Genomic DNA, 15,459 nt, shown 5'->3' on the forward strand with positions numbered 1-15,459 from the left:
AACAGAAGATACAACAGAAAGCAACAGTATACAATTAACTATTGTGAAATGCACATAGTTTATTTTTCAGATTAAGGGAACTGAAAGCTGAAAGTAGACGATCAACACAATAGTGCAGAAAGAAAAGTAGTGAGCAGTTGAAAAACATCTTACATTCACAGTTGTCTTACCCGAGAACATCAAAACATCAAGAGTGAACACCAGGACTTTTCTGGCTGCTTCTGGCACAAAATGCTTACCACAGAACCAAGGAGAAGACTGGCAAACAAGAAAATAAGAAGTATAGCTGTTGCTGACCATAAGTTCTTTATAAAAGGGCATGGACTGGACAAGTATAGGGAAGGAACCATGTGTGTCCTCTCCAAAATAATCATCCCACCAACTGCCTTACAATACGAGGTGCATTCAAGTTCTAAGGCCTCCGATTTTTTTTTAATTAACTACTCACCCGAAATCGATGAAACTGGCGTTACTTCTCGACGTAATCGCCCTGCAAACGCACACATTTTCCACAACGCTGACGCCATGATTCCATGGCAGCAGCGAAGGCTTCTTTAGGAGTCTGTTTTGGCCACTGGAAAATTGCTGAGGCAATAGCAGCACAGCTGGTGAATGTGTGGTCATGGAGAGTGTCTTTCATTGTTGGAAAAAGCCAAAAGTCACTAGGAGCCAGGTCAGGTGAGTAGGGAGCATGAGGAATCACTTCAAAGTTGTTATCACGAAGAAACTGTTGCGTAACGTTAGCTCGATGTGCGGGTGCATTATCTTGGTGAAACAGCACACGCGCAGCCCTTCCTGGACATTTATGTTGCAGTGCAGGAAGGAATTTGTTCTTCAAAACATTTTCGTAGGATGCACATGTTACCGTAGTGCCCTTTGGAACGCAATGGGTAAGGATTACGCCCTCGCTGTCCCAGAACATGGACACCATCATTTTTTCAGCACTGGCGGTTACCCGAAATTTTTTTGGTAGCGGTGAATCTGTGTGCTTCCATTGAGCTGACTGGCGCTTTGTTTCTGGATTGAAAAATGGCATCCACATCTCATCCATTGTCACAACCGATGAAAAGAAAGTCCCATTCATGCTGTCGTTGCGCGTCAACACTGCTTGGCAACATGCCACACGGGCAGCCATGTGGTTGTCCTTCAGCATTCGTGGCACCCACCTGGATGACACTTTTCGCATTTTCAGGTCATCATGCAGGATTGTGTGCACAGAACCCACAGAAATGCCAACTCTGGAGGCGATCTGTTCAACAGTCATTCGGCAATCCCCCAAAACAATTCTCTCCACTTTCTCGATCATGTCGTCAGACCGGCTTGTGCGAGCCCGAGGTTGTTTCGGTTTGTTGTCACACGATGTTCTGCCTTCATTAAACTGTCACACCCACGAACGCACTTTCGACACATCCATAACTCCATCACCACATGTCTCCTTCAACTGCCGATGAATTTCAATTGGTTTCACACCACGCAAATTCAGAAAACGAATGATTCCGCGCTGTTCAAGTAAGGAAAATGTCGCCATTTTAAGTATTTAAAACAGTTCCCATTCTTGCCGCTGGCGGTAAAATTCCATCTGCCATACGGTGCTGCCATCTCTGGGACGTATTGACAATGAACGCGGCCTCATTTTAAAACAATGGGCATGTTTCTATCTCTTTCCGGTCCGGAGAAAAAAAATCAGAGGCCTTAGAACTTGAATGCACCTCGTATTTTGATAAACCAGAGAAAACCTCAGTATCAGTGTCAGAAAATGAATATGAAATAATTTCCTCCCAAATGTTAGTCCAGTATCTCAACTGTTGGAGCAAATTGCTCAGCACCACAGAGCCACAGAATGGACACACACTATTGATGTAATAAGGCAGCTTTGTTAAGTACGAATTAGCCACTAAAGAGACATGACATTGATGTCTGGCCATTCCACCAGTCCACCCATCATGAAAATAGTGCACTTTGATTCAAAATGTTGCCCAAGTACCTATATTTCTCACAAGCAGCACAGATATCTCCTACTTTCTCTTGAACCTAGCAATCTACCCTCCCTTCACATGAGTAACACTAAGTATCGGCCAGATGACTTATCTGGTGTAGCGGCAGGTGCAGCTCATAATTAAAGTTTCTGAGGTGGAGCCACCCCAGAATTTATATTAAAAGAAATCTCTCAGTGACACAATACAGAATTTAAATTAGTGGGATGCATTTCGCATACTTCCCTAAAAGATTTAAATAGTGCCATTCAACATTTTTGGGAATACTGATACAGAGTGATGTTTTTGAACAAGTAGCACCTAGTCTTTAGGCTGCATCTTGACATGTTGGTAGTATTTTGGGGGCTTTGGTTATATGAAGCACTGCTCTTCTGGGTGTCCAAAAGGCTCTGATCTTCCAGCCTAAGGGTATCCCACCAACCTCCACACTATTTTCACAAGCTACTGATTAGAGCAAAAGGAATAAAAAGAGAGGCCGAAACATCTCCATCAAATGGCTGTCTCTGAATATCTGTATTATGCTTTTATATGTCATTAGCTGATGTTCAGTATTATAGTTTTGGTATTATTTCAGATTTTTTCCACTGGCTGTTGTATCTGCTGTTAGAATAAGTTTGCAAATGTCTCACCAGAGTGCACCAGAATATAGTAACATAAATATCACCATCTAGCAAGAGTTTCACAAACGTTTTGAGGGAAAAGTGCACAAAATATACCCAGTTACTTTAGTTTCCTTGATTACTGATTATTTGTGAGTGAAGTGCATATTTTTTGTGATATTGCTTGGTGATAGCCGATTCGCTTGGTCGTTTACGTCGAGCATGTCACTAGTGTTCTCTGCATCTCTTTTCAACTATTCTGATGCTCTGCCCCATTTAAGACATGTCACATCTGCATGGAATGCAACATATACACACCTTTTGGAGACCTAGATCACTTTTAACAAATAATCTTAGCTAAAGGGAGCAACATCCAAAGGATGCCACATTTCTGTACGAAGCTACAAATCTTCATCATTTTTTCAGCACTGGCGGTTACCCGAAATTTTTTTGGTAGCGGTGAATCTGTGTGCTTCCATTGAGCTGACTGGCGCTTTGTTTCTGGATTGAAAAATGGCATCCACATCTCATCCATTGTCACAACCGATGAAAAGAAAGTCCCATTCATGCTGTCGTTGCGCGTCAACATTGCTTGGCAACATGCCACACGGGCAGCCATGTGGTTGTCCTTCAGCATTCGTGGCACCCACCTGGATGACACTTTTCGCATTTTCAGGTCATCATGCAGGATTGTGTGCACAGAACCCACAGAAATGCCAACTCTGGAGGCGATCTGTTCAACAGTCATTCGGCAATCGCCCAAAACAATTCTCTCCACTTTCTCGATCATGTCATCAGACCGGCTTGTGAGAGCCCGAGGATGTTTCGGTTTGTTGTCACATGATGTTCTGCCTTCATTAAACTGTCGCACCCACGAACGCACTTTCGACACATCCATAACTCCATCACCACATGTCTCCTTCAACTGCCGATGAATTTCAATTGGTTTCACACCACGCAAATTCAGAAAACGAATGATTCCGCGCTGTTCAAGTAAGGAAAATGTCGCCATTTTAAGTATTTAAAACAGTTCCCATTCTTGCCGCTGGCGGTAAAATTCCATCTGCCATACGGTGCTGCCATCTCTGGGACGTATTGACAATGAACGCGGCCTCATTTTAAAACAATGGGCATGTTTCTATCTCTTTCCGGTCCGGAGAAAAAAAATCAGAGGCCTTAGAACTTGAATGCACCTCGTATTTTGATAAACCAGAGAAAACCTCAGTATCAGTGTCAGAAAATGAATATGAAATAATTTCCTCCCAAATGTTAGTCCAGTATCTCAACTGTTGGAGCAAATTGCTCAGCACCACAGAGCCACAGAATGGACACACACTATTGATGTAATAAGGCAGCTTTGTTAAGTACGAATTAGCCACTAAAGAGACATGACATTGATGTCTGGCCATTCTACCAGTCCACCCATCATGAAAATAGTGCACTTTGATTCAAAATGTTGCCCAAGTACCTATATTTCTCACAAGCAGCACAGATATCTCCTACTTTCTCTTGAACCTAGCAATCTACCCTCCCTTCACATGAGTAACACTAAGTATCGGCCAGATGACTTATCTGGTGTAGCGGCAGGTGCAGCTCATAATTAAAGTTTCTGAGGTGGAGCCACCCCAGAATTTATATTAAAAGAAATCTCTCAGTGACACAATACAGAATTTAAATTAGTGGGATGCATTTCGCATACTTCCCTAAAAGATTTAAATAGTGCCATTCAACATTTTTGGGAATACTGATACAGAGTGATGTTTTTGAACAAGTAGCACCTAGTCTTTAGGCTGCATCTTGACATGTTGGTAGTATTTTGGGGGCTTTGGTTATATGAAGCACTGCTCTTCTGGGTGTCCAAAAGGCTCTGATCTTCCAGCCTAAGGGTATCCCACCAACCTCCACACTATTTTCACAAGCCACTGATTAGAGCAAAAGGAATAAAAAGAGAGGCCGAAACATCTCCATCAAATGGCTGTCTCTGAATATCTGTATTATGTTTTTATATGTCATTAGCTGATGTTCAGTATTATAGTTTTGGTATTATTTCAGATTTTTTCCACTGGCTGTTGTATCTGCTGTTAGAATAAGTTTGCAAATGTCTCACCAGAGTGCACCAGAATATAGTAACATAAATATCACCATCTAGCAAGAGTTTCACAAACGTTTTGAGGGAAAAGTGCACAAAATATACCCAGTTACTTTAGTTTCCTTGATTACTGATTATTTGTGAGTGAAGTGCATATTTTTTGTGATATTGCTTGGTGATAGCCGATTCGCTTGGTCGTTTACGTCGAGCATGTCACTAGTGTTCTCTGCATCTCTTTTCAACTATTCTGATGCTCTGCCCCATTTAAGACATGTCACATCTGCATGGAATGCAACATATACACACCTTTTGGAGACCTAGATCACTTTTAACAAATAATCTTAGCTAAAGGGAGCAACATCCAAAGGATGCCACATTTCTGTACGAAGCTACAAATCTTCCTGGATATTAGGCTAGTGTAAGGTAGATAAGTGATTTTTGACTTCTCTTCCTCAACCTCAGTCTCAACCTCTTTTCAGGGTACCTGATGTTGACTGCAACACCTGTTCACTTTAACAATACGAGTACCCATTCCTCTGGAAACACTATATGTAGATGTAATTTTTCAGCTCGGTGTCAAAAACCCTAATAAACATGGAGCAAGGATTAAATTTTTAAGATCTCACCAATATTACATCCACCAGAGATGGAGAAAGCAGGGTGAATTTTAAATTTCACTATCAGCACAGGCTCCAAAAAACAAAAGGACATCAAAGTAGGCATAGCAGACACTAAGAATCACAGTAGGCAAAAACACATTCTTTCACACAAACAAGCACACCTCACACATACGACTGACATTTCAGCAGTTCAGATTGGAATGCAACTATCACCTACAATTGAAGCGGCAATCTGGATGGGGTGGGGATGGAGAAAGGACAGCAGGGTAAGAGTGGGGGAAGAGATGAGCACTGTCTGGCGGAACCTACAGGGACTATACGGCCAACAGGTACAGCAGTGGAATGCTATGGGGAAGGGAGGTGGGACGAGGAGGGGGAGTTTGGGGAAGGGTAGCAAACAAGGGAGAGGAGCAGAGAAGGGAAAGATGGGTGGATGTGTTGGCAGAGGGCGGCACACTTAAGATGGTGAGGGAACAGGAACAGGGAGGAGGTGATAGAGCAGACGGGGTGGAAATTGCTGGGTGGAGGATGTGGGGACAGCACGTTACTGGATGTTGAGGCTGGCATATTTTCTGGAGCGGAGAATGTGTTGTAAGCATGAATGCCATATGCGCAGTTCAGAAAAGCTGGTGGTGGAAAGGAGGATCCAGATGGCTTAGATCATGAAGCAGCCACTGAAATCAAGCATGTTATGTTCAGCTGCATGTTGCGCCACAGCTTGACCAGCTTTGCTCTTGGCTACAGTTTGGCAGTGGCCATTCATCCTGTGGACAGCTGGTTGGTAGTCACACCAATATAAAAAGCTGTGTAATGATTGCAGCAGAGCCGGTAAATGAAATGTCACCAACTTTCCACCATCCTCACCCCTTTACCTCCTGCATACCCACTTGTCACTGTTGATTTCACTTCCCAATACACTAAGATCACTTATACCCAGGGTCTTGAACACTACCTTCCCCAACTTCCTTCGGACTCCAAATCCAGTACCTCATTCCTCATACACATTACTAACTTTGCCCTAACTCACAACTACTTCTCCTTTGAAGGGAATATATACAAAAAAAATCTGCAGCACAGCCATAGGCACCTGTATGGCACCCTTCTAAAGTTCACATCATGTAGGAAGACATCCTTATTTTTAGCCATTCTGTGCATCCCCCACTATTAACCGCTAGCAGCCATCAAGATTCATTCCCTTATGAAGCGGCTAGCCATGAGTTACAAACTAAACTGTGAGAATCTCTCTTATTTTGCGACAATCCTGCTTCATTCACAGAGTGACCGAATTATTCACACAGATGTCAAAGTCGCTTTCCTGTAGCAATATAGCTGTGAATATGTACCTGTAAACATTTTAGTGTGATTTTTAAGTGACAGCAGTAAACATGAATCTCCTCACAAGCGACTTTAGTTAAATTGCATGCCTATGGAGTATCATCTTAGTTATGAGACTGGATTCTTGATTTCCTTGTCAGAAAGGTAATCGAAGGAAAATCACTGAGTAGGACAGAAGTGATTTCTGGCATTTGGAAGGAAGTGTTATAGGCCTTCTTCTGTTCCTGATCTAATAAACAATTTAGGAGACTATCTGAGCAGCCCTCTTAGCTGACATATGCTGTGATTTACTGTCTCATAAAGTCATCAGATAATTAAAACAAATTACAAAATGATTTAGACAAGCATGGTGAGAAAAGTGGCAATTTACTCTAAATAATGAAAAGTCTGAAGTCACACACATGAGTAGTAAAAGGAATATGCTAAATTTCAGTTTTCAGGATAAAACACACACATCTAATGGCTGTAAATTCAACTAAATATTTAAGGATTACAATTATGAATAACTGAAATTGCAACCATCATATGGATAATATTGTGTGAAAAGCAAACCACAAACTGAAATTTATTGGTAGAACACTTGGGAAATACAAAATGTCTACTACAGAGACTACTTCCACTATGCTTTTTGCCCTCTTCTGGAGTACCGCTGTTTGGTGTGGGATCCGCAACAGATTTACTGAAAAAGTTCAAAGAAGAGCAGCTCATTTTGTATTATTGCAAAATAGGGGAGAGACTGACACAGATATTATACACAAACTTGGGTTTTGTTTTTCATTGTGGTAGGATCTTCTCACGAAAATTCAATCACCAACTTTCTCCTCACAGTATGAAACTACTTTTCTGGCACCCATCTACATTGGGAGGAATGATCATCATAATAAAATAAGAGAAATTAGAGCTTGCACAGAAAGATTAAATTGTTTGTGTTTCCTCTGTGGTGTTCAAGAGTAGAACTGTAGAAAAATAGCTTGAAGATGGTTCGATGATCCCTCTTCCAGGCACTTAATTGTCAATTGGAGAGCAGTCATGTAGATGTAGATGCTTCACAAGCAAAAAGGTTTATGTCCCGCATTAGTAAGTTTTTCAAATGTGAATCTGAAAATGAGACTTCTATTTTCGACATTTTCAAATGGTTCAAATGGCTCTAAGCACTACGGGACTTAACATCTGAGTCGTCAGTCCCCTAGACTTAGAACTACTTAAACCTAACTAGCCTAAGGACATCACACACATCCATGCCCGAGGCACAATGCGAACCTGCGACCGTAGCAGCAGTGCGGTTCCGGAATGAAGCGCCTACGACCGCTCGGCCACAGAGGCCGGCTTTTGAAATTTTGAAGAGTCAAAAACAAACCTGAGAAGCATGTGTCAGCAAGAGAACTGTACAGAGAATAGTAAACAAAAGTGTCGGAGCCGCAGAAACCTCACAAAAATTTGTTTTCCTGTCACCTGGAAAGCATCGAAATAGCAAGAAACCTGTAACACAAATAGATGGTTTTGATGCCGATATTTTAAAGCAAATTATGCACATCTAAAAAAACTGTGAAACAAATATGATGATTTCAGTTTGAGTTTGAAGTACATTTTGTTGCGTATTACATTTTTATTCATAATACAGTCCAACTTGCAATGCAGTTATTGGAACCATTTTCAATGATCTTGCCATAAGACAATCGTCATTTCGAGAAAAATTGTGCTTGGCGTTCTCACAAAGCTGCATCAGCTGTTCTCACCTTTCGACGCGACACAGGCAAAGGCTGTGGAGCAGTGGACACAACCTCAAGACGTGAAATAAGATTTCTCTCATGTAGATGACTGATCAAAACTGGTTTTAAAATGTATTATTCCCTCATAGATTTACTGTATTATACAATGTACCAAAGGCAAATGAAACTGATTGTTGTCCACAGCAACACATTCTGGCAACAAGGACTTCCGTGGAGGTATGTTCCATCTATATAACTAATTTTCTTTTATTTGGGAAGCATCTTCAGTAGCCTGTAATACATGTTTCTTCTATGCATATAATAATCATAGTATGTGGTAGATACAATGTGCTGCTATATTACATTTTGTTGTGTTTTGCTCTTGTTTTTAGGTTAGAATCAACTTTTGGAGCACAAATTTCGCAATGTGAAATTATCGTTCGGTGTTACTTATGATTTCCAGCACTGTTACCTCATGCATGTGGTCCTGGAGATGTATTCGTTAGTTTTCATGCTCCAGCTGGCTGATTTCTGGCATTCTTTCTCCCACATTTGTCACATCACACATAGCACTTGCACTCTCCATTTTGTGATCCACATATGTGTGTTTTCATGTGTAGTGTTGCCAACTATTGTTGTGTGTTTGTCTGTCATCTTTTGTTTGTGTTGTGTGTGTGGTTTGATAGTTTTCATTTGTGTGTGTGTGTGTGTTTGTGTGTGTGTGTGTGTGTGTGTGTGTGTGTGTGTGTTTGTGTGTTACAGGCGACTGAAGATGCTTTCCAAATAAAGGAAATGAAACACATATAGCGATAAGCAAACTGCCTTCAATTAGTTGCATGGACAGAACATACCTCCACCAATTTAAAGCAACTAAAGAAAGACAGAAAAGAGAAAAAATTATGAACAATGACTCTGTTTGCCCGTTCTCTGCCACCACGCATGCACAGACATCATTCCCTCCACACTTCCCTGACACTCCACCTCTATGTGCAGAAGTGCCATTCTAAATTATGTGGGCTGTATGTCAACCTGTTCATGGATTATCTACAGGGGACCTTCCTAGTCTCACAAAATTATAAGCCCCCAGTCTGGTTCAGGTTCATTGATGATATCTTCATGATCTGGATTCAGAGTCAAGACACCCTATCCTCATGCCAAGACACCCTATCCTCATTCCTTCACAATCCCAACTACTTCTCTTCCATTTGCTTCACCTGGTCCTCCTCGACCCAGTGTGCCACCTTCCTACTGGTTGTTGACCACGTACTCTCTGATGGCTCCATCCACACACCTCTGATGACATTAAACCCACCAACCACCATGGTACTTGCATTTCAACAGCTGTCATCCCTTCTGCACAAAAAAAAGAAAAAACTCCCATACAGCCTTTCCCAGTATGGTGAGGATCCCACCAAGGCCTCACAGACAGGTGTAGTCCGCAAACAGATCTTCTGTGCAGTATCCCTACATATCCCCAATCCTCTTACAACCCCGAAGAACCAGCTACAAAAGGGTGCCCCCTTCATCACCCAATACGATCCTGGACTGGAACAGCGGAACCATATCCTTCATCAGGCCATTGACTACCGGTCATCATGTCTTGAAATGAGGGACATCCTAACCAAGAATCTACGTACCCATCTTAAAGTGGTGTTCCATTGCCCACTCAACCTCCACAACATCCTAGTCCATCCCTATGCCACTCCCAATCTTAACCCCTTGCCACAGAGACCATATACCTGTGGATATCCACGTGCAAGACCTGATCAATCCGACCAACCAGCACTTCCTATTCCAGTCCTTTCACAGGTTTATTCTACCCCACCACTTGTGAAAGCAGCCATGTCATATACCAGCTCTACTGCAATCATGGCACAGCTTTTTATGTTGGTATGGCTACCGACCAGGTGTCCACCAGGATGAAAAGACACCGTCAAACTGTGGCCAAGAGCAAAGTAGACCACCTTGTGGCACAACATGCAGCTGAACATAATATGCTTAATTTCAATGGCTGCTTCACTACCACAACCACCTTTTCTGAAGTACGCAGATGGGTGTTATCCTTACAACACATTCTCTGCTCCCAAAATCACTGTCCCCACACCCTGCATCCAACAGTTTCCGCCCTCTCTGCCCTACTACCTCCTTCTTATTCTCGTCCTCTCACCCTCTCTGTATGCTGCCCCCAGTCAGCACTCCCACCCATCTTTCTCTTTCTCTCCTCTTCTCCTTTTCCACTCCCCCATCCCCCACCCCCACCACCACCTTCCAGCCCTACAGCATCCTGGTGCTACACCTGTTGGTAGTCTAGTCCCTGCCCACTCTGCCAGAGAGCGCTCTTCTCTTCCCCCATCCACACCCTGTTGATCCTTCCCCATCCCCTCACCCTTCAGGTAGCTGCTTCTATTCCATTTGAAAGCTGCATTCCAGTCTGAGCTACCGAAGATGGTGGTCATGTGTGTGTAGGTGTGCTTGCTAGTATGAATGAATGTGCGTTTCCTTTCCTGAAGAGGACTTTGGCCAAAAGCTAATGTGTAAGTGTCTTCTGTGCAACTCAACATGTCATCTTTACAGTATGTCTGTACAGTATTAATAATGATATGCACTGAGTAGTACGTCAGGGTTATTCCAAACATTCAAGGCACAAAGCACAGTCCATGTGCTTAAAGTGTTTCAAAAATTCAAATAATAGATTGTTCTTTGACTCTGTCTGTTACTTCAGCACACAAGTTGGTTCTTTGTGGGAATGGATATAAATTTCCAAATCATCTATGATGTCCATTGCACCTCCTTTAGCTACAAAGTGTAAAATTTTTATGTTCTATGAACATCAAATATTTAATAGTATGCAGGGAAGCATGTTCTCTGTATCTTTCTCTGAAAGTTCTACCAGTTTGGTCTTGTATACAGATTCACAATAACTACAGGTTATTTTGTACATGCCTCATTTCTGTATTGCATTGACTGTTCCATTGAATGTATCAACAACATTGGTACCATGTCATTATTTCTGAATCCTACATAAATAATAATTTTGCTAAAAATATGTGCCAAATCATTCGACAGTGGGCCAATGTAACTCATACTGGTAAAAACTTCCTGTCTACTTCTATTTCATTCTAGGTAAATCTCATGTAGTATATTAGAATTTTTCCTAATGGTCTTTGAGTACATATGATCAATTAATTCAAGCTGAAACCCATTACTGAATGCTGTGCTCTTTAAAACATGGCCTTTGCAACAGAAACTGTGATCAAGAGTGTTTGAGTTGCGTTTGCGTGAGTCTGTGTGTGTGTGTGTGTGTGTGTGTGTGTTTTGTCTAATTCCAAGCCTTTTTAACTGAAAGCTTACTTGTTTGACAGTCTTTCTGTTGTGCCTATCTGTGACTCAGCATTTCTACTATCTGGTAGTAGTAATCTATCCTTTTCATAGTACTGCACTATTGCATTCTGGTTTTTCCACATTTTAGAAAGTAACAATACAAGATTTTTCCTAAACCTGCTGTCTACATTCATTAACTTCAGTAATAATGTCGGAGCTATTGATAAACGTAATTTACAGAAAAATGGTGGGAAGATTAAATCACCACAAAATTAGCATCTTCTAGAGATGAAAGATGCAGAAGAATAATATAAAAAAGGCTTTCTATATTTACATAGGTTCAAGTGACCACTTTCTGTAATAGCCTACACTGATGAAGACGTGTGAAATGTAAGTGTGTTACTACACAGTTTACATGACTGAGGAATAATGCATTCAAATGATTAACAGAAAAATGAGGCTTGTTCTATGATGCTGAAGTCTAAGTAGTTCCCATGCTGAAAAGACATACTGAAAGCAATAATCCACTTGAAGGAATGAAAAAAAATATTGTGCAGTCATTTACACAAAATTTTACAAGACATATTGGAAGTAATACACAACGGTCTCAGATACACAGTTGATTTTCTCTGACATAAATGGAACAGTAACCAGTATCCATGCTCCTTGCACATGCTTTGGAACCATAAACAAAAAGAAATCTGTTTTGCCTGACAACTCCACTTAATAGGGAGCAAAGGGAAGATAACAATATGCTTTAGAGGCAGGAACTAATATGTAACAGTAACTCTCATACTACTACTATAAATATTGTTGACTACCATATTAAAAAGCAAAATAAGATATACACATTAGCATCAATAGCTCTACAACAGGGCATACTAAATTGAGTTATGGAGACCTTAAGAGATGGTGGTCCACTCGAATGAGTGTCGTGGTCAGCCAGGACAGATGAGTTATTTTCATCTACGACTATTACTTCATATTCACCATCGTCATGAGAAAGTTGTTGGCATATTTCACGAGGGTGAGCTGAAACACAGAGGAGTACATATGATTAATTTTTAACTAATATAGGATAAGGAATGAACTTAAATGTTTTTACATACAGTTATTTTTAACATAACAAACATGTCGTTCTTAGTGAAAGATTATTCTCCTCCCCTTACCACTGTCTGTGTCCTATTTAGTGAGATAGCTCTGCCAGTTTAAAAATTTTTCATCATTTTGATTATATTTAAAGTTGAAAACCAAAAAAATAGCACATAATCAGCTACCTTCCAGATGTACATCTGCTTCTCATTATTTCCACGTATAGCCACATGATTTTATTCCGTATGTCTGGCACAAGATATTTTATTGGTAACAAAGAATAAGTACTAATATGACAACATATTCCAAGCTATCATGTAAAACAGTAGGTAACTGAACATTAGGAGTTGTGTCCATATGTGGCAATCAGAAATGAAGGTCTGATAGGAAATAAAAGTTATTCACATATTTATGTATAAAAAGACAAGATTGCTGAACCATCTCTAGCAACCGCCTCCCCCCCCCCCCCCCATATTTTTCTTTCACTACTTTCATCTTGTGATATAATAACAATATGCTGCTAGAAGAAAAGTGCAGTAACCTCAAGGACAATGCCACTTCATGAAATATGATGTGACAAGTAGTTCATCTTTGTAGGAGTAGATGTAAACAATTTCAGACCAAATTAAATACACATGTCGAGAAGAAGATGCCCGAACAATCACAGCAGTACACTGTGTACCCACTCCGATGGCAATGCAGGAGTGTATTCTCACATACAAATGATTGTTAAGGCGCCAAATGCCATCCTTCAATATACTGTCTCAAGAAGCTTGCACCTTTTGTTACAATTCGGGAATTGTCCTTGCAGGCTCTGGACAATGAATAAGTTTCCAGTTCACGATCACCCATAATTGTTCAACGGGAGAGAGATTTAATCATCTTGCTAGCCAGGGCAGTGGTTGTAAGCCATGAAGAACATGCTGTGTCACAACAGCCATATGTGTGGAAGTGTACTATCCTGCTCAAAAAACACACCACCTTCCTGTCAAAGAAATGGCAGTAACGTTGGACAAACAACCTGCACAATGCAGTGGGCACCTGTTATTTTACCCTGCACAAATCAAAGTGTGACCTCGAGTTGTAACTGATGCGACCCTCCTCCCTCCCTCACAACATGAAGCCTGGGACGGAACCTACGAGTAGCAAGCAAATACACACTGGAATAGGCTGCTCACTAGTTCGGAGCCACACACGAGTATGTCTGTCACTCGCATGCAGACAGAACCTACTCTGAAATGATAATTAAATCAAGACCCTAAGCTTTCGACAGGTGTTGATATACATCAACGGGGACAGTTGAAAATGTGTGTGCCGACCAGGACTCATACCTGGGATCTCCTGCTTACATGGCATATGCTCTATCCATCTGAGCCATCGAGGGCACAGGAGATAGTGCGACTGCAGGGATTTAGCCCTTGCACGCTCCCCATGAGACCCACATTCCCAGCTTAGAGTCCACACACTAATTCGTAGTGCCCCTGCCCATTACACTCATTACTCACGGCAGACAATCTTACCGAGTCCCGTATGAGTTCGGACAATGCGTGTGCATCCAACACAGAAGAAGAAGGTCAATGGCCACTTAGCCTTAACTATATGAAGATGGTATCTGTTTTTTCGGACATGTCCAAAAGAACAGATACCGTCTTAATACAGAATCTACTATTGTCACTGAAGACAACTGTGTGCCACTCCACTCACCAGTTGACTTTTTCACGACAACAGAGTTGCCATGATTGTGGTGTCATGGTGTCAGTGGTAGCCTGGCCTGAGGCATTCATTATCTTAGTCTTGCTGCAAGCATATGTTTCCCAACGGTTCTTGGTGACACATTGTGTGCAACGTGTGCCCCGATTTCTTCCCTGGACGATGTCTGGTTGGCCATTGCTGCTCTCACAATGTGTCAATGTCGATGTGCATCTGTACTGCGTGGACATCCAGAACCTGGTCTGTGGAAGGGAATGTTCCACAGACTACTGCTAAAAGCAGCAACATACCACCGATATACTGTGCCTAGCATGTGCAGCAACTCACTGATATGTCCATCTAGCTTCCAGCAGGCCCATAATGTGACCCTGTTCAAATACTTGAACTTGTCCAACATGAGTACGTACTCATCATTGCGGCACAGTCATATCCTGCAATGAATGTTGCAAGCTGTTATGTGTGTCGACAGAAGTGCCGACACAGTGTTATTATGAAGGGGCCGAATAGGGCACGCGTCAACTCACGCCGTCCTGCGTTAAGTCTGAAACAGGATACTTCATAAATGCTATAAAGAAAAGAACGGAGCTTCTCGTATACTCAACTTTATTCTCCTGTGTGGTACATCTCCATGGTGAATACAAGACTCTCTCCAGATATGGTTAACTGCGCCTTGCTAGGTCGTAGCTATGGACTTAGCTGAAGGCTATTCTAACTGTCTCTCGGCAAATGAGAGGAAGGCTTCGTACGTCTAGTCGCTAGCAATGTCGTCCGTACAACTGGGGCGAGTGCTAGTCCGTCTTTCGAGACCTGCCATGTGGTGGCGCTAGGTCTGCAAGTACTGATGGCGGCGACACGCGGGTCCGACATGTACTAATGGACCGCGGTTGATTTAAGCTACCACCTAGCAAGTGTGGTGTCTGGCGGTGACACCACACAAGCACTGTTCATCTATAAACTCACCAAGGTTACTACTGCCTGTTGTGTCAAAAC

The 15,459-nt window shown here is 41.9% G+C and overlaps 1 protein-coding gene across 1 annotated transcript in view; it reads right to left on the minus strand.

Moving 5' to 3' along the window:
• The window catches only part of LOC126095706 (neurobeachin-like), a 794,263-nt gene that overhangs the window by 134,302 nt on the left and 644,502 nt on the right, over nucleotides 1-15,459 (minus strand). Inside the window, exon 28 of the mRNA XM_049910457.1 lies at nucleotides 12,569-12,699. Coding sequence (XP_049766414.1) covers nucleotides 12,569-12,699 — 131 coding nt within the window. The remainder of the gene's footprint in view (nucleotides 1-12,568; nucleotides 12,700-15,459) is intronic.

This window comes from Schistocerca cancellata, chromosome 8, assembly GCF_023864275.1.
Source record: "Schistocerca cancellata isolate TAMUIC-IGC-003103 chromosome 8, iqSchCanc2.1, whole genome shotgun sequence".
Classification (NCBI taxonomy): Eukaryota; Metazoa; Arthropoda; class Insecta; order Orthoptera; family Acrididae; genus Schistocerca; species Schistocerca cancellata.